Source organism: Euprymna scolopes, chromosome 21 (assembly GCF_053919585.1).
Source record: "Euprymna scolopes isolate OS-2025 chromosome 21, ASM5391958v1, whole genome shotgun sequence".
Taxonomy (NCBI): domain Eukaryota; kingdom Metazoa; phylum Mollusca; class Cephalopoda; order Sepiida; family Sepiolidae; genus Euprymna; species Euprymna scolopes.
In genome coordinates, this window is record NC_136502.1 from 100,717,755 (window position 1) to 100,744,700 (window position 26,946).

A 26,946-nucleotide genomic window follows, 5' to 3' on the forward strand; every position below is an offset into this window, starting at 1 on the left:
TGCCAATTGATATTTTCAGTCCTCTTGCCAATTGATATTTTCAGTCCTCTTGCCAATTGATATTTTCAGTCCTCTTGCCAATTGATATTTTCAGTCCTCTTGCCAATTGATATTTTCAGTCCTCTTGCCAATTGATATTTTCAGTCCTCTTGCCAATTGATATTTTCAGTCCTCTTGCCAATTGATATTTTCAGTCCTCTTGCCAATTGATATTTTCAGTCCTCTTGCCAATTGATATTTTCAGTCCTCTTGCCAATTGATATTTTCAGTCCTCTTGCCAATTGATATTTTCAGTCCTCTTGCCAATTGATATTTTCAGTCCTCTTGCCAATTGATATTTTCAGTCCTCTTGCCAATTGATATTTTCAGTCCTCTTGCCAATTGATATTTTCAGTCCTCTTGCCAATTGATATTTTCAGTCCTCTTGCCAATTGATATTTTCAGTCCTCTTGCCAATTGATATTTTCAGTCCTCTTGCCAATTGATATTTTCAGTCCTCTTGCCAATTGATATTTTCAGTCCTCTTGCCAATTGATATTTTCAGTCCTCTTGCCAATTGATATTTTCAGTCCTCTTGCCAATTGATATTTTCAGTCCTCTTTCCTGTCTTCAGCATGTATTCGACCGTTGAGTTCAACAGTTTCAAATCCATGACGATCCTTCTGATGCTGAGGCCATCTTCCGGCTTCTTCCGTGCCAAACAAACTTCTTTTGGATGCATTTTACCTCATTAAACTTAATTGTTTTGCCAGTAGAACAGATAATTGATTCTGATAACAGCTAAGTGTATAAGCAGAAAATTTGCGCACAGCAACATATACATGAACATAACTCTTAATAAAATACGATATTTTGTCACGTCTGAAAGTGTCGCGCAAGTTTTCGCCAAAATCACAAAACTAAAACTATCAAAGCCAAATAAAAAAAAAAAAATGCTTACACTAGTGGATTTTCACTCAACTACGTACTTACAATCTCAAAAAATTTGTGACACTAGTAACCACCTTGAAGTACTTTTTTTTTTTTTTTTTTTTTTTTTTTTTTTTTCAGTGTCCGAAAAATATTGTCGGTCCCTGTAATAAAACTTCCCTCTAGCTGTTACTTTTGCATATGCGCAAAATTATAAACTATGAAAACTCAAAATCGCTTAATTTTTAATGTTATAAAAATAACTATAGAAATTTTTTATAAAAGTAAATATTCACCATATTTTCAAACGCGATCTGTCTCGAAAGTGTCACAAAGCGGTAGTAGGGACCTAAAATGATTGGATTTTTATGAACCGTTCTTTTATGGGTCTTTAGCGAGTAAAAATAGTTTTAAGGGGGGGTCAAAAAGGGGTAAAAATTGAAAAGTTATACATTTTGTACATTTATCTTTATTTTTAATCAATTCATATGCCTGTCACCAACTTGGAATGCTAGTATTGGTTTCGACTTTAGCTGATGGCACTCAAATACTTTTTACTTTTGAAATCACGACTCTATAATATACGAGATTTGGACTAAATTGAAATATTTAGTCGTATTTTTACGACTAGGGAAAGCCGGGCGCCCCCATCCCCGCTAGTCATTAATCTATATTGGATGATCAATAGATGATTGGCCTTATAATAATTCTACATGAATCAAAATATAATGCCAGCATATTTTAGGACCGGGTAACGTCGGACAGTCTGCTAGTAATTTTAACTCTTCAGTTTTATTAGATGTTGAAATTTTTGCTCAATTTGTATTCTATAAAATGAAATATAAGCGAAATGAAGACTTATCAAAATCCACTTTACGAAAACATTTTAAACATAAATTTTAAAAGAAAATATGCATCGAAATTTTCAATCCAATTATTAGTTTGTTTTTCTAGATTTATTAAATACGGGATGCCTTCGCTTCAAAATGGCGTATACATAGGAACTTTTTTCCAGGTTTCGATAATGTAAACACGATTTTAGTCTTGCATTTTCATTTTCATACGCTGAAAAATATTTGTTTTATTTTACTATTCTTTTAAATGGTATTAACTTCCTAGCAGGCCTTCCGGTGTTACCTAATCGTAAAATACACATGACAGTGAGTCAAGTACGATAACCATTAAGCCAGCTTTACACGATCTTTAAAGTGTTTACAAACGTAAGAAACCTCATGGGGAACCATTCACGCGTGCGCATTCGTGAGCCAGTTGACACGCATAATACGATACTAATTTTTCACCCCCCCCGCCCCTTCATCCTTTTTTTTCCGGATGAAAAGCGATTAAAGTTCCGTGTCTGAATACCCTATATACCAAATTAAGCCCGTAGACCAAAAATCCGTGGAGTATAGGTTGAGAAGTGTCCTCGCGTACATTCTCACTTTTATAGATTAAATTACATCGAGTTACATATAAAGGGGTTAAATCTAGTGCGCTTTGGAGGTACCCAGGATCTTCGTAAGATTCTAGTTTCTTTGTGGTACGTAATACTTCAGTAATCACCTTTTCCCTTCTCGGCTGTTTAACCAAGCATCATTGAAACTTTTAAGGTTGCTTCTTTCTCTATTACTATCGGGTTTAATAGCTACGCTTTTTAGGTTGCTGTAACTATTTCGTAGCTATAGTAGATTGGTATATAGCTTGGAAAAAAATTATGCACGGTTAAATGCCTCTAGATTCTGACTTGAATCTTGTGCTATTTCTTCTCCCCTCCCTCTTTCTTAGCATATTTACAGACCCTGATATCTTTTTTTTTTTTTTTTCCTTCCGGCTTAGTGGTTGTCAGTATCGACTTGTTTCAACAAAAGTCACTTCAATTTGTCGACTTGAGGAGGGGAGTCGGCGTCGAACTAATTTCAGGTCGCACCTCCTAATCTTTGTTCTGTCAGCACCCGATAAAAATAGGCGGGAGCATAAAAAGGCAAACCTTTATAAAATATACCCGCCTTAAAGAAAATTTGGAGAGCATTTATATCTGCAATTTAATGACTATGTAACTTTTACAGTCGCGGATGGCGCGCACAACACATTTTTATCCATCTCAGCACTAGCCAAGTCGGTGCTTATTCAGCGATAAACAAAAATAGAAAAAAATACTTTTGTACCTACTTATTACAGAATGAAGATTGTGTATTCCCCAAATCTGAAAAAAAAAAATGGAGTATTTTTATTAAAAAAAACAAAAACACATTTGCCGTTTTTTGCCGATAACGGAAGAGGTCCTGTTTATCTCGAGAACATAAGGGGAGGCAATCGATTGTTTTGACAGTTTCCACACGCATTAGTGTTTACACTTTTTAACCAATTCGTTTTTTATTTCCCCCTTATCGAAACGGGAAAATTGTTTTATTCTTAAATAAAACTACTTGATGAAATTACGTGATTTTTGGAATTTTTCAGCTTCGTTCTGTGAATGGTACGTACATCATACATACATTTCTGTTTTAATTTTAAATGCCGCCAGAAGTGCTAATCGGAATAAGCACCGTCCAATATCAAACATATTTAAATTGGTGACATTTCATCGATGTTTTGGATAGAAAAATAAAACGATGCCCAAGTCGGTGGAAAGAAACTAAGATAAAAATGAGACCTAAAGAAACTTTGTAACGTGTTTATCATTTATGAACACCAAAAAAACTACTAGGTCCCTAACTAGAGCAATCAATCAATCGATGTGATATTTAAAAAAAAAAAAAAGGCGATTTCGCAAATTTCGATGATCATAAAAAGTATAGGGAGTTGGAAAAGTTGATCCTCATTCAATCCCGGACAACGTCGGATTTCCTTGCTAGTTATTGAATAAGTGCACCATTTTTATAACTTATTTTTGATATGAATGGTGACAGTTCGCTTCGTAAGTTGTATGCAAACTAATTCCTCTGCATTTGATGTTTCCTTAGAATGTTTGTCCCCCCCCTCCACACTTAATTTATATTCCGCTTTTTTCAAGAAAGTGGAAATTATCCGCCCTAAGCATCCGCAAATATTGGATTTAAACAAATTCTACGTTTTTTTTTACTGAGAGAGAGAGAGATTGTTTCACAGCAGTAAAAAGTTGTGAAGCATAAATTGATTTGATCAATTATTTTTGAGTCTAGCATCGACGAATATGCTTTGCCTCCTTAGTTGTGACGGTCCTTTTTCGGAAATCAACTCCACTTAAAGGCATATGGTTCAAAAGCAAGTTAGATCAAGTGCGCAGTTTTTGTAGTAAAAAAAAAAAAAAAAAAAAATAGCACGGACATGAGTGCAAATGACGTCACCGGAAGGGAAAATAAAGACTTTAAAAAGGGAGATCACATTAGAGATGGAATAATGTTCGAGATCACGTTAGGGATCATGAATGACGTTCAAGAGTACGCTTGAAGATAACGATTACGTGATGGCGTTACACATAACGAGATAAGGAAATGTCATACAATAACAACGGACAAGCGAGCTGAAGTTCTTTTCTATTCTTTGCATACTTTGACTTAGGCCACAACGTTACACACAAGAGTTGACGAAATAGTCTCGAAGATTTTATAACATTTAGTGAGAAAAATCTCCGGAATCTTGCATTTTTTTTTTTTTTTTTTTTTTTTTTTTTAATCCGAATAAAAAAAGAATTACAGTATTGTGGGCAAAAACATGCCTTTGTTGAGAAATATTTTGTAAAATCGATTACATTGAAATCGACAATTTCACCTGTACACGTTCAACTGGAAATGAACTCCAAGCGCAAATGGAAAGGATATTTCTACTTGATCCATCAGATATGAATCACACTAAAATGAAATACTGAAGCACTTTTTTTTTTTTTTTTTTTTTTTTTTTTTTTTTCGGGTCGCAAAAAATCGGATAGAGCAACAGAATTCGTTGAGAATGAAATTCCCATTTCTAAAATCCTTTATATTGACATTCGAATCTCTAAACAAGATTACCAAAAGAAAACGGCAGTTTTTTTTTTAAGAAACCCTCTACAATGAGTGGCACCCAGGCTATAGAACGGTCAAAGGTTGTACTGATTTGATTTAGTGTCAAACATGTTTATACTCCGCATAAACATCTACTGGCTGAAGAGTCTCCACTGTTTATATCATGTCGAAAATATAGTTAAGCGCGAATTAGTTGTCATGATCTTTGAAACCGGAGAAAAAACAAACATCCGTGAAAGAGACTGTATAAAGTATACTGTAATAAGTGTGTGTGTATAATATATAATTTATATTATATATAATATATAATATATATGTATATATTATATATATATTATATATATATTATATTATATATATATTATATTATATATATATTATATTATATATATATTATATTATATATATATTATATTATATATATATTATATATATTATATTATATATATTATATTATATATATTATATTATATATATTATATTATATATATTATATTATATATATTATATTATATATATTATATTATATATATTATATTATATATATTATATTATATATATTATATTATATATATTATATTATATATATTATATTATATATATTATATTATATATATTATATTATATATATTATATTATATATATTATATTATATATATTATATTATATATATTATATTATATATATTATATTATATATATTATATTATATATATTATATTATATATATTATATTATATATATTATATTATATATATTATATTATATATATTATATTATATATATTATATTATATATATTATATTATATATATTATATTATATATATTATATTATATATATTATATTATATATATTATATTATATATATTATATTATATATATTATATTATATATATTATATTATATATATTATATTATATATATTATATTATATATATTATATTATATATATTATATTATATATATTATATTATATATATTATATTATATATATTATATTATATATATTATATTATATATATTATATTATATATATTATATTATATATATTATATTATATATATTATATTATATATATTATATTATATATATTATATTATATATATTATATTATATATATTATATTATATATATTATATTATATATATTATATTATATATATTATATTATATATATTATATTATATATATTATATTATATATATTATATTATATATATTATATTATATATATTATATTATATATATTATATTATATATATTATATTATATATATTATATTATATATATTATATTATATATATTATATTATATATATTATATTATATATATTATATTATATATATTATATTATATATATTATATTATATATATTATATTATATATATTATATTATATATATTATATTATATATATTATATTATATATATTATATTATATATATTATATTATATATATTATATTATATATATTATATTATATATATTATATTATATATATTATATTATATATATTATATTATATATATTATATTATATATATTATATTATATATATTATATTATATATATTATATTATATATATTATATTATATATATTATATTATATATATTATATTATATATATTATATTATATATATTATATTATATATATTATATTATATATATTATATTATATATATTATATTATATATATTATATTATATATATTATATTATATATATTATATTATATATATTATATTATATATATTATATTATATATATTATATTATATATATTATATTATATATATTATATTATATATATTATATTATATATATTATATTATATATATTATATTATATATATTATATTATATATATTATATATTATATATATTATATATTATATATATTATATATATTATATATTATATATATTATATATTATATATATTATATATTATATATATTATATATTATATATATTATATATTATATATATTATATATTATATATATTATATATTATATATATTATATATTATATATATTATATATTATATATATTATATATTATATATATTATATATTATATATATTATATATTATATATATTATATATTATATATATTATATATTATATATATTATATATATAATGTGTACATTTCCGTACGTAATATCTGCCAATTTTCAGGGTACTAGGATTTGGGAAAATCTTTGATCGGTTTTCGGCCAGAAATTTCGCCTTTAAGGGGTCAGTTCAACGATTTGACCTTTTGAGAACTCTACCAAACACCTCCGCCAATTTTGGGTATAAACATTTGAAATTTGAGATAGGTTCCTTGGACATGGATCTAACTATATTTGAGCCCAAAAATGTTAAGGGGGCATAATAGGGGTCAAAGTTAAGAATTGACAGCTTTCTTTCTCCTCAACATACACCTCCAAACACCCGGGCAACGCCGGGCTGAAATGCTAGTTACAAATAGAAATAATAGGTTTAAGGCTCCCAAAATATGTACTAGTGCATTTGTGCTTGTATTTGTGAACTGTCTGGTTTAGTACTTGGAAAAATAAGTTGCAAAATGACCAATGTTGAAGGTTCAATTCTGTATGGGTGACTAAGAAAATAAAATTATGAATTACTTAGGACCTTTGTCCAGTCATGACCGATAAAGAGGTCTGTTCGAAATTCCGCCCAAATTCAGGTTCAAGATACACCTGAAGATCGGAGGTTACATCGACCGAAACATTAAAATGACTCAAAATGAGAAAACTAAAAATAATACTAAAAAAATCCGATTCTAATAATTGGAAGAACCTGTTCAAACATTCGAAGTCAATTTCAACTTCATTAAAGGAATTCACTGAAATCTAGGGTAAATATTTCTATTGTCGTTAAATTGTAAAGATGTTGACTTTCTGACCCAAAATGCATCAAACATTTTTATTTCTTTTCCCTTTGCAAAACTCGGTGTTCTATAAAAACTAGTGTTGGGACGATGAACCTGAATCTGGGGGTGGGGTATCAATCAAATTTATGCCCATCTTCGATTTCACAAACGATTCCTTTATTTGATTTTCTTTAAAACAATTTTTCCACTGCTGGTAGTAACAATGAAATTTTTTTTAACTACCAGTAAAACCAAAATCTGTATACATCAACCTCAAATGTTGGTGCCCCCCCCCGATTTATCGGAAAGGGACCTGTTTTCAGTGGCATCCGTCCGGACTAACGGACAGACGATTGCCAGATTACCGTACATTATTATTACTTTTTTTCTTTTTTTTTTTTTTTTCTTAGATTTCATTAAATAGATGTGCATAGTAAATTTTTTTGCAAAAATTCCCGTTGCGTCCCCAGGGGCTCAGGTCAAATGGCCAGAAATTACTTTGTACCATAGCGCTTGATCCATCCATTAGATTTTCCTGAAACTTGGCTAAAATGTGGAGGCCGTTGTTCTTAATATAAATTCAATATGGGTGACCCTGGAAAAATTCTGGTTCGCATCCCTCATCCTTTTAGGGCTAAAAAAAAAGATGCCTTTTTGGAGCTCGTTTTTTCATATTACTCAAAAACTGTATGTCTATAGTTGTTTTCCAAGGTGCTGAATTCAAATATACATATCTTAAGGCGTGAAACTGCACCGTTTGTCCATTTTCACTGGGATCGGCGTTCCCAAGAGTTTCAAAGGGGTCGCAAATGCCCCTAAATTGTAAAGGCACATTTTACCCCCATAACTTTTGCCCCATCCATTAGATTTTTCTGAAACTTCGTGAAAATGTGAAGACAACGTTGGCCCTTCTCACTTTCATTTCTATTTTTGTGACGTCATCTCACATGCAGCACCAAAGGGGGAGGCCACGCATGCACGGTTTATGTTTGAACAAATATGCATATTTAAATTTTTTTTTTTTTTTTTTTTTTTTTTTTTTACTATAATCCGGTAATCGAAAAAAGAATATTTAGACTTATAAAGAATCGAATTGCTAATTGTATCAGAATCGGGAATTTAGTGCGGAATCTAATTGTATCTGACTCCGGGGGTGGGGGTATTGAAATCGTTCCATCACTAACAAGAGCAAACAATTTTCCTGTAACGCCTTTTATTTTACAAAACTACCAAACACCATAATATTTAAAGACAAAGAACTTAAAACAAAAACTTTGTATAAAATATCTAGATTCTTTAAATACAGAAAAGCGTGAATATGCCGTAAAACAAAACGATCAAACCCAAAGTGAACTTGCCCTACCTAATAGGATGTCATCCTATGACTCGAATCCCTATTAATAAACATATCGATGGCCGATATGCCATAACCAAACCTTTTAAACAGAAAAGTGCGTCACGTTTGTATGGAGTCTTATCAAGATTAGCCCCCCTCCCTATTCCATGACTTCATCAGTTTTTGTTTTTTTTTTTACATAGGCGTCACCACTTATCAAGGCCGAGAGGCCACTCACGGATAAGGGTTAAAGAGTGTACAGTAGTCAAAAGGACAATATATAGTAATCGATAGTAATGTAAGTTCGGTAAATTTAACTTAAGTATAACGGCTCATCAGAAACTTGTTCACGTTGGACTTGAAGACAACCATATTATAGAAAGCTGGAAAGCAGGAAAACTGAAGACATTTCCACAGGCGTTCTGTTCTAAGAAAAAAGCTTTGATCATGGAATTTAGGTTTAGGCACAGATAAAGAGTGGAGGGAATTGTTGATAGTGTTTTCAGCTAGAGGAGTGTTTCTTGTGAAAGTTTGGCGAGGGGGGCCATAGATTGAAGCTCAGTCGAACACCTTCCATGAAAATAACGATATAGCAGACAAACTCGCAACATCTCTTCGTTGCGTGGATTTAAAAAAAAATTTTTTTAGTGTATTGCTTGTGCACGTATTTCTAAAGTTTGCTATATATTTTTTAAACAAATGGATATTTTTCGTTGTAGCATTTTTTTTTAAATTTCCTTTTGTACAAATGCTAATGTCTTTAATATGCAACAGATTGTCATCGTGTTGCAAAAGTTGATTCTGCTACAAAGCTAAATAAGCAGTGGATTGTTAATCTGTATTCACCGTCTCCAATTACTATTCGAAGTCTACACAGATAGAAAATTTGATCTTTGATTGTTTAATGCTAAATCAAGTCGTTATCGCGGTGTAAATAAATACGAATATAATTTAGTTATTTAACCAGAAATCAGTACCCCCCCCTTTCATCGTGATTCTTCTATTAATGCACTTTATTGCACGATTCAGCTGGGGAATCGCTAAACCCATAGTGTGTGCGTGTGTGACCTTGTCTGTCTGAACGGTCTCTAACAAACTGCTGCCAACTTTTCGGTGTACAGACTTGAAATTTGATATAAGGGGTTTGGCCATGTTGAACAAATTTGATTTGGTATACGGTAAAAACTGATAAGGGTTTCAAAACTGAAAAGAGCACTTGGTAGGCGTAAGTTGACTAAGCTTATTTCTATGAATGCGCAAATATACGTTAAAGTTGGTTAATTTTTCAAGTTTTCTTAGCTCTGATAGTAACGTATAAGGCTGGAGCGCTTAGTGTTTTGGTTTCGATTTTAGCTTATGGCAGCAAAGTTATGGTTAACTTTTGAAATCCTATCGTACTTAATATATATTTTATCCTAATCAATGTAGAATTTGCTCTGCAATAATAGGAACTCTGCATAAATTAAAATATTTAGGTATATTTTACGACCTGGTAACGCCTTGTGAGATGCTAGTATATTTTTGTATTTTCAAAAATTCTTTGAATCACGGTTTTAAATTTTTCAAATTTTTAAAACTTTGGTTGTAAACGCTTCGATTTTTGTTTTTAAAAATTTCAGACGTTGTCTTGATTTACAATTTAAGTGAAAATCGTATTTTTTAAAAATAAGTTTTACTCGTTTTTGACGATGTTTTTTATCGTACGAATTAATTCTGTTTTTATGGTTATGAAATTGTACTTGGTGTTAAGTGAAGAAAGGATTACAATCGTTCTATCGAAAAACATTCCCATTCGATGAATATCAAATCGACGAAAATAAAGTTAATATTTGGCAAAAAAAAAAAAAAAAAAAAATGGAAATTGTTACGATTATGCCCCACGTTGGAACTACGTAAAGGCGCTCAAGTAACAAAATAAAACAAAAAAAAAATGTCCCGTATTCGATATATTGTGCCGAACAAGAGGGAATGGAAGACGCTTTCAAGACCCGGAAGATATGGAATATGTAGCAGAAACAAATGGAACTATTTTCTTCCTCGAATCAATGCCTCTCCCCTGTGCTATTTGGCCACATATTGACCAATCAGGGGTACGGCGCATTGATCCTTCCTATCCCTTAAGAAAATCGGCCAGCATCCGGTTTGAAGAACAACTCGTCCTTACTGAGAGTCACCAAACAGAATGGACCTCCCTTTTCTTCTCTCTCTCCACCTCGGTGATTTCTAACGGTATCGACGATTCCACGGGGAATAACTACCACGAAAGCACCAGGTAGCCGGAGTCCAGCTTTTGACAAGGAACATATCACATTCTCCTTAATAAACCTTTTCTGTGTTACCTTTAATGATGTTGTTGCGTTCGTCATTTCAGAAGCTTGTATGGAATTATTTATTTTATTAAATTGTGCCCTAAAAGCATTCTAACCCTAAAATGGTGACCCCGACGTGATTTGAACATGCAACCTTCTAAAAATAGATGCACGGACAGCATAGTGAAAGCAACGGAACGCAAACAAATATTAAAATTTAAAGCAACTTTATTACAAAAAAATAGACTATTGGAGGGGGTGAGATTAAAAATGAATCTTGAGAATAGGGAATCTTACGATAATATCTAAAAATGCTGGGCGGACAACCTCCAACAAAAAGAAACCTCAATTTATTGAACTTACAAGACCTTTAGTTCGTTATTTATGTGGGATTTCTTCAAACTTTTAATTTCCGTCCTGGCAATATTGGTTAGCCTGGCTTCGTGTTCAAAAACACGCCCATAACTCTGGGGCACGTTGTCACACTCATCCCCTTCGCTGCTCAATCAACAGCCATTTTTATCAACAAATTCGATCTTCACTTAACATTTTGTTCGCATTCGTAAGTTTCACTTTTCAAATTGACCATTGAAATATCTTGACGAAAGCAGTCTTTCCGACAACACAATCTGAGACTAATTTAAATGCTGAATTGTTAGTTTTGCAAGTCGTTTTTTTTTGGGGGGGGGGGTTATTTCGTAGATATTTCTTCTCTGCATCTTTGTCAATGGTAAACAAGTTTGCTCGTTTAGTTTTTCATCGGTGGGCGGAACCGGAACAGGATTGTAAAGTCTTTTTTTTTTTTTCCCCCGTATTCTGTTTTTGTTCCTTTGTCTTTTTTTTTTTCCCCCGGTAAACATCCAGAACCAAAAGAGATAAAGCAGTGCGTCACTACCCCGCGACTTTGTCAAATGGCTGACTCCACCTTACGAGGTGGAAGGAGTGTTGAGACATGTTAAGCCTTTTCTTCGATTCTATTCTTTGTCCCTACGCCCTTTCCCTTGCCTCTTAGTTCTCTTACCACGGCGATTATTAAAACAAAGCAAGATATATCTTCCGTCGGCAAAAAAAAAGAAAATTTAAGATGTGCTTTATGTGATAAATTGTCATAACGGCGATCGCACACATGATTATAGAATATAATTTTGTTGGAGTCGAACTTTAAAATCACAACTTGTATTATACCAACACGTGGTTTACAAAAAAAAAAAAAAAACATTTGTCATAATTTAAATACAATTTGGGGATGATTCCGCGGTTCACGCGTATATGGTGTAATCCATAGGCCCAATTTTCATAAAGTCTAAACATCAAATTAGGTTGCATTTCGCCAGTAATACGTCGAATTACGTCTCCCAAGCAGTCTGTTGTATCTGATCAGCATAGACATGGAACTTTCCATATTCCAAAAGAAAAAAATAATCTAATGAGGTGGTCAGTTGACATGTCCATTTCGTGAAATTATTCGTTCATTCACATGTTTCTCTCAGTAAATTGATCGTATCCGTTGCAATTTGCAAACGCTGTTCGGGTGTTCATATTTTCATGAAGTACCAAACTGAACTAAAACTAATCAGTAGCTGATAAATGTGCAATTAAAGAAAATTGAATTCTCAATTTAAAGTTTGTCGCGCCTGAAGAGAAAGCCCTGTATTTAATGAAATGTTTTAATTTGTGAGAAAGGCGTAACTTTAGACCGATTAAGCATTGTTAGTTTGCATGTTGATTAGGCTGCAAAAATACTCGCCAGAATATGCGATTTTGAAATGAAACCCGGATGTGTTGTGTGCAATAGATTAGTCTCATCGATGATCAAAATTGTAATAGTACTATTAGTACTAGCTATAACACTTGTATGTAAAGATATCACTAAATTTTTCATGAAAGCTTAAAATGATTCCGGTGTTAAAGGTCAAAAATGCACGAGTACCAAATTCTGATGTATAAACTAAAAGTCGCTGTTTCAGGATTTTTCAGTTTCCAATATTTATTGGAGAATTCAAGTTTTTAACAGAATATTCGAATTTTATTTCGAAATCTATTGAGTACTGTAGGCATAAATTTTAATTGATGCAAAAATTTTTATGAACAGAAATACCGCAGGTATTACAAAAACAAAAAAAAAACAAACCTGTTACATGCGCATGCAAGTATTTTTTTTTTTAAATAGTTCACTTCTTGTAAGTTAAAAATTCTTCAGCTGAGATCGAAACCAAAACCTAGACTGCGAGTCAAGTACGATAACCATTAGGCTAGCTTGATACGATCTTGTTTAAACCTACTTATTCTTAACATAAGCAATCTGTCATTTGAACGATTCGCGCATACGCATTCGTGAAACAGTAGATGGATTAAAATTCAATGACCTTCGCACGTAATCCAATTTTGACCCCCCCCCTTACCAGCCCTTTTCTGGATAAATACTTTTCCACATGTCTGAGTGCTTCATATACCAAATTTTCAGTCTGTAGATAAAAATTCGTTGATTATGTCCTCAACACCTTCTCTTTTATAGATATACTAGCAGACCTATCCAGCATTAATGTAACGTTAAGTCAAAGAAAACGCAAAGATATATATATATATACATATGCATATATATATATGCCTAAACAGTTCATATGCAAAAAAAAAACCCCGAAACTTGAGCTGAGATCGAACCACAACAAAGACCGTGAGGCCACCTTGACCTGATTAAGTTTTCAAACCTATTTAACAATGTGAACGATTCGCACATGCGCAGTCGTGAAACGGTTGAGATAAAATCCGATTACCCGCAAGTATCAAATTTTCATTCGACCCATTAGCAGCCGTTTTTCTGGATGAAAACCGATTAGTTTTCTACATGTCTGAATACCCTATATACCAAATATAGATATAAACAAGGTTTTAAGCCCCCCCCCTAAAAAAGGGACTTAAAAGTTTTACATTATTTTTGTCTATTAAACAATGCTAGTTTCAAGGGAAACATTTTGACCAGGATATACATTTTCTCGTAAATTCGGGCGGTTTTCTCTATCATCTACTTCAATAAGGCACTTTAGTCTCACTCAACGTCTCAGTTGCCAGAGACAACTAGCAGTCTTGACAGCTGCCCCTTCCTATTTCTCAAAGTACGTGATATTAATGTTTATTTTTTTAATGAAATTCCAGTTCGGACAACAGTCGCCACCCCTAGAAGAGATGGTTGATTATAGCCTCTACCGACCTTACGAATGTAAAGATAGAAAATGTCGTTCGGTAAGTACAACTCCAACTTTGTTATCGAAAACTTTCAAAAATAACTTAGTTTCTATCCTATTTTTCTCTAAAAGCAAAAGCTTTTTTTTTTTTTATCCTTGGCGTAACTCTCGGCTCTTGGAAATTCCACGGATAATTACAGCAAATATTCCACGGATAATTACAGCATTATTCTCGTTTACACAGGTGCCACGATTTAATAAAATAAAATAAAATGGCCACCCTACTTGCCTGTACCTGATGCATTTTTAATAATTACCATTCGATTTCATAAATTTTTCTGATATTCTAAATTAGCTCTGACCGAAATAATTCTCAGAATAGTAATTTCACCTTATAAAATATTTGCTACGCTCCCAAACGAGATCGGCCCTGGATATGACCGCAAACTATATCCGATAGTGAGGCCTCAGCTTGCGGGCTTTGAGGAGTGTGGAGCCACCATTTAATTGCCATTGATCCTAGGTCCACTCTGACCCGGAGTGGTAGTACCTGTTAGGGTCCCAACTGTGTTATATAGAAACCTACTTGAAATAAAAAGTATTCTATAAAAAAATGATTCTTCAAAATCACTGAATTCGGCATTAAATAACCTGAAGTTTTCATATGACGTAAGACAAAAACCAACCCAAACGAGATCAGGACCTTTTCTTGCATTAGCTTCATAATAACTGGTCACACCGCCAGTTTCTTTTCATTCTGTACTTTTAACATGTGCCATTTACGCCATCTATGCGTAAATACTAACCGCTCCCTTACTGTCATTATTAAACTCTGGGAAATTTGATTGACTGCCCCCAGACCTAAACCGGATTCATAGAATGTTCTTTTTGGTGCTAATGCAGAGTGATCTGCGCTATTTTTTAAATCGTATTTCCATGTTTAAAGTTATTTTATTTATTTTTTTTTATTAAATTGTAAGGTTAAAGTACAGAATAGGTACAAAACACCCCCACTCTCCCCATGTTAAGAATGGCTTTTTAAATGTTATTTCAGCACGGATCACTCTCTGCAGGAGTACCTTTTTAAACGCTCAACAAATATAGCATCAGTTCATGCTCCGCCCCATAAACACATTTTCTTATAAACATTAAATTTCATAATGTACGCCAATTTGAGTTGGTCTTGAGATTGCTCATGATATTTAATGTAAAATTACTTGCTTGAACATAAATTCAAACACGAAAATACTTAGCAAAAAGTCACTTTCGCATGCTGTATTAGTTTAATAACTGCTATATATTTTTACATTGTCCATAATTATCGTAGAATAAAAACTTAGATCAACAATTAGTTTTTACGTTGTGAATGAGCATAACCGATGACTTCAGTTCATTCAACTAAAATATTTCGATCATTTAAATTACACATTTTGTACATCACTATTAATACGGCAATTTAAAATATAAATGTTTGTGCAGAATGAGTCGTGTTATCGTCGGTATTTTCCGAATAAGTTGCGGAAAAGGCCGAAAGGCGCCCAAACGCTGAGCCAATGAAATAGCAGTAGACAACATCCTTTTAAGAAATATTTAGTCGCTATTATTGGTTTATTTGAACAAATATGAATTTGAAAACTTTAAGTTGTAATTCTTTTATTCAAAATATTCATGACCGTATTATTCATATTGATGACAATATTCAGTTCCGTAAAGATTGCCTAATTTTTAGTTTTATTTTAAAAACACAAATTTTCCGATTTTTCATTGAATTATCTCCCGTAAATAACTTTTTATTTACAAAACTTAACGTTTGCGTGAAATAAAATCACCGACCTTTCGTCGGGCACCTTTCGGCCTTTTCCATTAGCTGCTCGGATATTTCTGATGATAGTATGCACCTTATTCAGCATAAGTATCAATTTCTATTATCTATATTTTTAGTTTAATACAGATTGCAGATTTTTCTTTGATAAAACAACGAATAGTTATATTCTTTTTGCTCAGCTAATTTCATAAAATCTTTTCCTTTTAATTCATACAATCAACACTGTTCATTATTTTATAAATTAAAATTTTTTTTTTGCGTATTGTACCTATTAAAATTTTCTTGATATTCGTGTAGTTTTACACAAACTGTAACTGAATAAACACTAGATTCTTGCTCTTATTGGTCTCTAATTGTAGCAAAAGCAAATTATACCACGCTACCAGCCCGGCTGAGTAGAACAGTGTGTGCCTATTGCTTTGTTTGCGTATCGCAACAATAAAAAAAACTACTCGGGCTTTGACCTCTTCCTTACTGACATTTGAAACCAAACGATCTCATTTTGGCGAGAGATGTAGACCGGGGCCGCCACTAACAACGGCCGAAAGTGAATACCAAAGATCACGGGCACCAGTGGTTAAGACCAATAGTGGATGACCGTCATACAGTAGCCACTGGCGGGTATAACAATAAGCACCAGTATACATAATCTTCACGTGCAAATCTTTCGGCATTTTACTATGAAAACTGAGCAAAACCACAAAACGATTATACGGGTAAGAATAACTTTTTGGATATGCAATTGGAAGCTTGCGTGATAATTTGCAGTGCTTTCAAGAATAAGACTCAAAATTATGACGTCATTGAACAAAGATGCTCTTGTCGGTTTCTTATAGAGAACCGCAGGATGCTGTTATCGTAGAGTAACCAATATCTTCAATACGAAGATCACCACTGATACGTGACTATCCGTTAAGTCGTTTCTACGACAACGGGAAACGACTGTTGGTTTCTGCCGATATTACGAGCCATCTGCTGAGGTCGGTCTGATTCTACCATCAAATGTTACAAATTGCTTAATGTCATGTAGCGTTATACAAGGATCGTGCGAATACCTGTTTCCGAGAAGGATGGGAACTAATGAAAGAATTTGGTAACATACTAGCTAACCTGCACAATTCTATCACCCTAATCTAAAATTAATATTTTAGTAGGTACTTATGCAGTATGATTGCTGTCGTCGGAATCGTGTTACATAAGGGCTGTCCCTTTTTCATGTAAGTATAAAAATAGACTTAGTTAAAATGAAATAGATTAGACGAAATTCGAACCTCGTAAATTAGGTTTAGAAATAGATTACGAGAGAGAATTAGAAAATGGAATGTAAAACAAACCATTGTTAAGCTTAGAGATAAAATAGTTTCAAGAAAAGAATGTGCGTTGTCAATTCTGTTATAAAAAATTCAATTGAGGAATGCAACTTAGAATAATTTAATAAACATGTTTTTAACATATTGGAAATATAGGTTACTGGGAATATAGGTTAAAATTCCTTTTGTAAACAAAGGAAAGTTTTGGACACGCATGTTCAGAACACGTGAAAGAAGACATGTTTTAACATGTGTATGACGTCATGGAAAATGGGAAGTTCTAGATATAGTTAGAAACTTGAGAGAAACTGGGAGAGTCGGAGAGAGTCTGAGGATGACAGACGACAGTTCAGACATGGACATTCGAACGTCTAGAAGCGAGACTGTCACTTTTGAAACTTAATATGTGAAGCTTTGAATTCTTGATGATGAAAACCACGGCCGGTCGTGAGAAGAAATAAACCCATGTGTTTTTATAAACGTCGTCTTTGTGTTGTAATTCTACCAAAAAGGTAAAGTGAAAATTATATCTGTGTTATAAAATGTCTTGACATACGTCTCGACATCTCATATCTACACTAAGACTGTCTGAACACTATCTCCTCACTCAAAGAGCTTCCATCTACACTTCTAAGTACGAACATTTTTATAAATATGAATCTCGTCATAAAACGAACAATCTTTATAACAACATCCCTCTCTCTACAACATCCCTCTCTCTACAACATCCCTCTCTCTACAACATCCCTCTCTCTACAACATCCCTCTCTCTACAACATCCCTCTCTCTACAACATCCCTCTCTCTACAACATCCCTCTCTCTACAACATCCCTCTCTCTACAACATCCCTCTCTCTACAACATCCCTCTCTCTACAACATCCCTCTCTCTACAACATCCCTCTCTCTACAACATCCCTCTCTCTACAACATCCCTCTCTCTACAACATCCCTCTCTCTACAACATCCCTCTCTCTACAACATCCCTCTCTCTACAACATCCCTCTCTCTACAACATCCCTCTCTCTACAACATCCCTCTCTCTACAACATCCCTCTCTCTACAACATCCCTCTCTCTACAACATCCCTCTCTCTACAACATCCCTCTCTCTACAACATCCCTCTCTCTACAACATCCCTCTCTCTACAACATCCCTCTCTCTACAACATCCCTCTCTCTACAACATCCCTCTCTCTACAACATCCCTCTCTCTACAACATCCCTCTCTCTACAACATCCCTCTCTCTACAACATCCCTCTCTCTACAACATCCCTCTCTCTACAACATCCCTCTCTCTACAACATCCCTCTCTCTACAACATCCCTCTCTCTACAACATCCCTCTCTCTACAACATCCCTCTCTCTACAACATCCCTCTCTCTACAACATCCCTCTCTAAGACTCTCACTATTAAAAAGTCCTAACAGTAACAAGAAATACGAATAATAACAATAATACTAATAATGAACTATATATATAACAAACACAATTTGGTGCAACGTAACAATCGTTCGAGCGGTTTACAAAATAACGCTTGAAGATGCCGAAACGTCGATCGACTTTTCTGATATAAAAAATCAAAGAACATATTTGCTATTTTTTTTTTTGTGCTAATGCAGAGTGATCCGCGCGATTTTTTAATTAAACATCGTATTTACACGTTTAATTAAAGTTTTTTTTTTTTTTTTTTTTAATCCAATTGTAAGGTTAAAGTACAGAATAGGTACAAAACACCCTCCCCATGTTAAGAATGGCTTTTTAAATGTTATTTCAGCACGGATCATTAAAGTGTAGTATCTGTTCTGATGCTTCACAACTTTGGTACTCATGCACTTAATCCTGGCCCGAAGGCTAAAGAACTTTTTTTTTTCTATTTGCTATCACTGGTTATTAAAGTCTAAATATCTAGATCTGAACAAAATCGTAGAAAGAAAATATTTTGTTTGCTCAGTTATTCAAAAATATTCATGAAACTTGTTTGTCTTGATTTTTATAAAGATTGTATAAAAATAAACCTGCAAATATTTATTCAAAAAACATTTTCAATGTTAAATTTTAGCTTTGTACTGACATATTTTTTATTGAAAAAATTGGCCACCGTTTTCGCAATAAAAAAAAAAAAATCGAACTTTAGTTTGGCACCTTCAGCGTTTTCGTAAACCATCCAAACAGTAGCACAGTCCTTATACTGTATAAATACCTTAAGTTATGGCAGTTGAGTGTGGGGGATGCTCTCGGGTTCATTCTAATCGACTGTCGGTATCAGCTCTGGTGCAAATAGAATCTATCGTTTACAGTTGATGTACAAAATATACACCAACAAATTATACGGTTTGTGTCTGTATAAAATCCCAACAAGCGTTAAGCTGTAAAAAGGAAAGTAGAAAGTCGACCTTAGTCTTATTTTCGGCAGTCTCGTAACTTGGCTTTCCTTATTGTTCTTTTAGTCTTCACTCGATGGACGATATTTTTGACAAGGGGTCAATCAAATCAGACTGAGGATATCGGCTTCTTGACTTAAATGCAGCAAATATTTTTTTTTTCTATTTTCAAAACTTGGTCAGATTCTGCAAAGCAAGAGAACAATTTTTCTCTACAAAAAAAGAAGAAAAAAAGCAAAGCACCACCAATAAATATATGAAGAGAAGATAGAAATTACTTGAAGCATAACTTTTTTCTAAAATTACTGAATTTGCCATTGAATAACTTAAAGCGGTGATATGTCGTAAAACAAACAAATGTGACGGGAAGAATTGCTGTTTTCTAGCTTGGAATGTATCCGTATAACATTAGCTAGTTTTGACCTTCAAGTATATTTTTAGTCCCTTAGATCAAGTGGCTTGATGCTTTGTCTGGAGCGACCCCTCTAAAAAAAAAAAAGCTAAAACAGATAACCTCCTGCAGCGTAAATCTCAGCCGTTTGTGTTGGGCATACATTGCTTACTGTAATATTAAAACTCTTTTCGGTTCCCTAAGTTGACCATCTGTCAGTTTCGAGACAAAAGATGTAGAGTTTGAACAGAATAAGTCTTATAGCGTTCTGTTCGTGATAAAATCAGCAGCAGCCAAAGGATAGCTGCCGATCGAAAATATTAGTGACAATCGTTAAAGCACGTATGCAAATTAGCAAGTGTGCACGAGCTCGCATCAAAAGAAATACTCCATGTGGTCGAAGGCAAAAGCAAAGTTTGCTTCAGGCAAGATGGCGTTTAAAAGTTTAGAGCGATAAAGCGCTAATGTAGGATGACGGCGACAGATTAAAAAAAAGTGCGCGAAGACTCTGGAAAATTTTTTTGAAGAACCACGAATAAGTGCATTTCATTTGCACTTAAATGCCGAGTCGGACTTTTTTCCTTTGTGGTAGTGCCGGACAGCGTGTGGGTCCGGGATCTTTGAACTGTAGCAAGTAACGGCCATGGTACATTTCCAGTAGACGAGATCAGTAATCTATTGGGTCGACGAAGATAACAATTTGGCGTTGGGGGTCAGGAAAACGTCTATGGTTGCAATTTTTTGTTTTTCGTGAAAGACCATAGATTAGAGCTCGGACCTTGCCATGAAAATAACGATAAAGCAGAGATAGGCTTGCAACGTCTCTTCTGTGGGGGAAAGAGGTTGCAGGGAAGACAAAACGGCATCCCCCTCCCACTAAGCTAGGGTCATTTTCCTATAGGCTATCGAAGGTTAGACGAACAGTAAAAAGTTCTGTTGCATATAAATTTTGTGCAAAGTGTTTTCCAATGCCCATCTACTAACCATTACACAATTTCTATTTCCGGTTGTCTGCAATTAGATTATGAAAATCTGATTGGCTACACCTGCTCATATATCGTTTGGAAACTTCATGGAACACAATATAATAAATCGATAATATTTATAGTAACGTAAAATGAATTCTACTTATTAGTTCTTTAATGCATTCGAGTCTTTGAGGTCTTAAAGTTTCTAGTTCCAGTGCCTCCCTTTCCTTGGTGTTTCTTCAGTCTATCGTTACATCCAATCTGCAGTATATAATTTATCGTTCTCTCTTGTTCTTGTGAGTAGACAAGAGGCAAAAAGAAAATGGTCTTGCTTTTAAAAATTAAGATTTGAATGAAGGTCACTGGTCTCAAACGTTGGTTATTGAAACGAAAATAAAGGGTAATCTAACTGCTCGTCGTTACGTGATCTGGATCTCGGCGCATTCGGGAAAAGCGATTCCAATATGTTTGTCTTGAAATTATTCACTTCACACAACAGCCAATAATAATGTTGCCGCAAATGTTCAATTCTTGTATCTTGTGAAAGTGCTTTCCAGACTAATAGCTTCATATTACATTTTTAATAAACAACAAAAATATATCAGCTCGTGTCTACTCTAAATTAAATGGTTGCAGATTAACAAACAAATGTAAAAACGAAATATTCGAATCGTAATCAAAAAATGCAAATGAAAACTCGCGAAATAATCACGTCTGAAAAATGTCGACATCAATTTCAATCCATTTCTATGAAATCCATTTTTGCTCAACTCTTTACGCTGAAGAAATCTAAGTTTTTTTTTTCTCTCTCTAGCTGACTTTATTTATTTTTCTCAAAGCCGACAGTGAATTAATGTTCGCCTATATTTTTTTGAACTGCTTTATCACATTTTATCTAAATTAATAAAATAGGATCAAATTAAAAAAAAAAAAAAAAGCTTGGCAGTCGCCATATATAATCAGACTACTATACACTACGTTATGGGGTTTTTCGCATTTATCAGTTATAATACACGAAATACATTACATACATTAATTTCTCGGAGTATTACAATCCAAACTACGTTTAACATTACCGTGATAGCAATTTTTTCACCCCAATTATCATCTCCACAAACCCAATCGTAACCGGAAACTTCAACTGTTCGTATGTTTCTTACATAGATTTTTTATTTTAATTTAGTTTTTCATTGTCTTTTCTAAAACTGGTGCTACGAGATCAAGATGTTTAAGATATTGACTTTCTGACACGAAATGTACCTACCATTAATACTTTTTGTTTTTCTACCTCCATTTTGCAAAACTTTTTCTGCAAAAACAAAAGCCCACCTTTTCCCTCTTCCTATTTCCCCTTTCTCTTTCTATCTTCCCCGCTTCCTAATCGGTTTCCCAACTTAAATTGCACCAAACATTAATACTGTAACCCTTTCCCCTCTCCCATTGCAAAACTCATGTTCTGCAAGGCAGGAAACAAAAACGATAAAATCCACAATAAAACAACCAAACCAAACACTACAAACTAGCGATTGAAGATACAAAAAGTTTGAAGAATAAAAACCTTTCTACAAAATAACTGGATGCAACATGAATACGATTTCCAAAATAACGGGATTTGGCATTATATAACCCGAAAAGGGTTGATATGCCGTAAAACCAAACTTTACAAATAAATACTTGAAGAAATAAAGAAATTGAAGCATAAAAACATTTTCCAAAATAACGGGATTCGGCATTAAATAACCCCAAAAGGATTGATATAAAATGTAAAAATAAAATCAAACCAAATCAACCTTTGTAAAATTACTGAACGCTCCAAAGTTATTTCCCGCCGCTCTCATTGGTGGTTCGTTTGCGTTTCTTGAAATACTGGATAATCAGTGTCGGCTATTCAGCGCATGGTTAAACACTAAACAAGATGGCGTCATTAATCACACGAACAAAATCCTATTCATCTACTGCCGATTTAAGTCGTACAGTTATGCAACCTTCTACGTCGAAACAATTACTTCGTGTACAATATTAAAGTATTTATCGTCGTTATCTACATTTTTTTTAAGGTGGCATAAACACGCTGGGAAATTTAGTCTGGTTTAATATTAAGGGAGCGATAACTGGTTTATTAAAATGATAAAAATATTGTAAAGAACCTGCCGTTGCTAAAATGACACATGTAAATTTTAAAGGTTAAGCAAGTTTTAAGTTTTCTTTGTTTTAGACTTCTATTGTAAAATTGTCTAACTTCAGGTGCTGTGTCCTTTTATATAATCCGAACAATTAACTTCTCGAAGTTTGACAGATTTGAAGCTTGCGCGCGCACACACACACACACACGCACGCGAGAGCTGGAGTCATATGTAGTTAGTGACACGATCACACTTCTTCCAAGCGAAGACGTTAAAAAGTTTTAAGAATAAACTGACGAGTAAAAAAAAAAAAATCCAAAACTATTAAAATGTAGACTCTACGCGGTTTTTGACAAATACGTTTTCAAGGGGGGGGGACATTAAATACGATTAAAAAATTACAATTGTTTAAAATTGAGGAAAAATTGCAATGTGTGGTGGAATATGGGGTATTAAATAAGCAAAAACAAAAAAAATTTGCCCTACAAATGTAGGTAAGTTATATCTGGGGGGTTGGATAAAATTAAAGAAACGCCTTTAAAATCAATTTTATATGGTGTAGGTTCACCTTTGGCGGCAATTACAGCCTCAATTCTCTGAAGCATTGATTCATACAAATTGTGAATTGTTTCCAAAGGAATTTTATCCCATTCAACTAAAACATCCAGTTCTTTCAGAATATTGCGGCGAAAATCGATTTCTTAAATCTCCAAAACCGACTATAAATGTTCAATACTGCTGATATAGGGATTGTGGTGGCCAAATCAGATGCTCAACTTCATTGGAATGCTCTTCGTGCCAATCTTTAGTTCTAGATGTATGGATTGGCGCATTCTTGAAAGATGGCGTCCCCTCTCCGAAAACAGTTCTTGAACCATAGGATGAACTTGGTCATCTAAAATTCCTAAATTGTCTCGACTGTTAATTCTTCCATGAAGAGTAATCATTGGGCCAGCGGATTTCCAAGAAATAGCACCCAAAACCATCACAGAACCTCCGCCATGAGAAGGCAGGCTGGATAAAATGCTGCTTTCGGTTGTCCCCAAACGTAGACTTGACGAGTAGTCGAAAATAAGGAAAACGATGGTTCATCACAATTTTTCCACTGCTCGAGGGACCAATTTGAGGTTTTTGCACCACTCTAATCGCTTTGAAACATTTGTCTTTGAGAGCAGGTTTTCTAATTGCATCTCTTCCGTAAAATCCAAACGCAAACTGGGTCCTGTAAATGTTTGAACTCTGCAGTGAATTTTTAGGAGCCGTGGTCTTGCGATCTTTAACAATCCACTTAACAGTCCGACAGGCTCTTTGAGACATCTTATCTTTCGACCAGACTTGTGCTTTTCCGAGGACGTTTTTCCTTTTTTAAAAGCAGTCATTACTTTTGAGACGTTACTTCTTGAAACGCGAAACATTCGTGCAGTTTGTTACACTAGCACCTGCCATACGAGCTCCAACAATTTGGCTTCTTTGGAAGTCCGTAAGGTTTGACATTTTTTATAGGAAAAGCTTTTGGTATCTTAAAATATCTGTAAAATAAATTTTAATTAAGCATATCATGACATAAATTTTAATTCAGTATATCATGACATAAATTTTAATTCAGTATATCATGACATAAATTTTAATTAAGCATATCATGACATAAATAATAAAGCATTAAAATGCCAAGATTTGATTGTTTAAAACACGTTTAAAGATTGATGCAAAAAAAAAAAAATGTCAGGTGTTTCTCTTATTTTGTCTAACCAGTGTGTGTATATATATATGTATATATAAAAAGCTCTTAGAGTAATTCTAATTTGTGGGAGAGCTTTCTGCCTACAGGGCGATAGTTTACGTATTGTAACACAAGGCATCAAAGATATATATATATATATATATATATATATATATATATATATATATATATTGTGTGAAGTAAAACTAGACATTTACAGAATATCTCCGTTCATTAACAATTTGAAATTCCAACTGTCTTCATATACTATCCTATCTGATAATTCTTTTAATCACAGACTTTAAGATTCACCGTTAATTTTCATTGGTTAATTCACAAGCTTATTGAATGCAATCCCACTTTGTTTAAAAGTGAATGAAAAATGAATCTTTTAATCGAAGCTTAGAATTTATTTACATTGTTTTCTTAAATCCAAGTTTCTTACAAAACATTTATTCTAAATGTCATGTTTGTATTAAACAAATGGAATGGACAGTTTTTGAAATTCTTTGATAATATTCGTTTTCGCTATTATAATGAAGTGCGTAAAAACTTAGTTTTAGGCACTTCATTATAATAGGGAAAATCAAGATCGTAAATTTCGAATTAAAAAAAAAACAATGGTATCTTAATGTTTATGTCGCAGTAATGAACATATTCAAATATTACGAAAAACAATAAGAAAATTGAAGTATTTGAAAGAAAATTAGCGGAACTTGAATTTTGTTAAAATTTTAGTTTTTAGAAAATATTTATCTCCTTTGTACCAATCGATCTCTCCGGTTTCTGTTTTTGGCAATACTTGATTTTCGGTAATTGTCTTCGAAAAAGGTTTTTAATTTTCTACCGAATTGTTTTTCGTAATTTTTGGATATGTTCATACTGTGGCATGAGAATTTAGCAGATACCATTTGGTTTTACTTGAAATTTAAGTTCCCATTTCTGAATGTAGCCATTATAACGAACACTTTTAATGAAACAAATCCATGAGTACAGACGAAGACCTGTTAGGAACTCCACGTGATGTTAAATGAACGTCCCGTTAGTGGGAATGGAAGTGTTCATCTCGGAAAAAAACGGGATCAATGTCCTGTTGGCGAGTCATTCATGTATGAAGAATGCGTATCATACGCCAGTTTTGAAGTCGGAGCTGTCTCAAAGTCCCCATTTTTTTTTTTTCCTTATCGTAGCCATGTTGAGTCCATGGTGCTTCCGACGGTACGACGGGCAGGTGCAACCCAAGAGAGAAAATTAGGTTTAGAAAGGGATCATCTGGCTCTTGGTCGGAAAAGAGAAAGCAGCTCATGTGTTAAACTGTATCAACACCACGTGCTCAATTCGCCTGAAAAATGGCTTCTGATCGGGTAAGCCAGAAGATGTTGAACGCTTGCACCAATTGACACCGAGCTACAAAAAAAAAGCCAAACAGATTAAAACTCTAACAGTTAGTTGCTACGTTTAAAATTGTGATCGTCTGCAATCGCTAACGTTGCTATATTCCATTTTCCTTTTTTTATTTATTTATTTTTTTTAAATGAAAAAGGATACGCCCTGTCTGAATGGGATTAAAAGAAAATTAACATTTCCAATTTCTAACCTTGATGCCAATCTGGGATAATTTTCTGGATCAATT

At 32.7% G+C, this 26,946-nt stretch overlaps 1 protein-coding gene across 1 annotated transcript in view; it reads left to right on the forward strand.

Moving 5' to 3' along the window:
- Positions 1–26,946, forward strand: part of LOC145242630 (uncharacterized) — a 173,765-nt gene that overhangs the window by 20,834 nt on the left and 125,985 nt on the right. Inside the window, exon 2 of the mRNA XM_080105749.1 lies at positions 14,565–14,651. Within this exon, the coding sequence (XP_079961875.1) occupies positions 14,565–14,651 (87 nt within the window). The remainder of the gene's footprint in view (positions 1–14,564; positions 14,652–26,946) is intronic.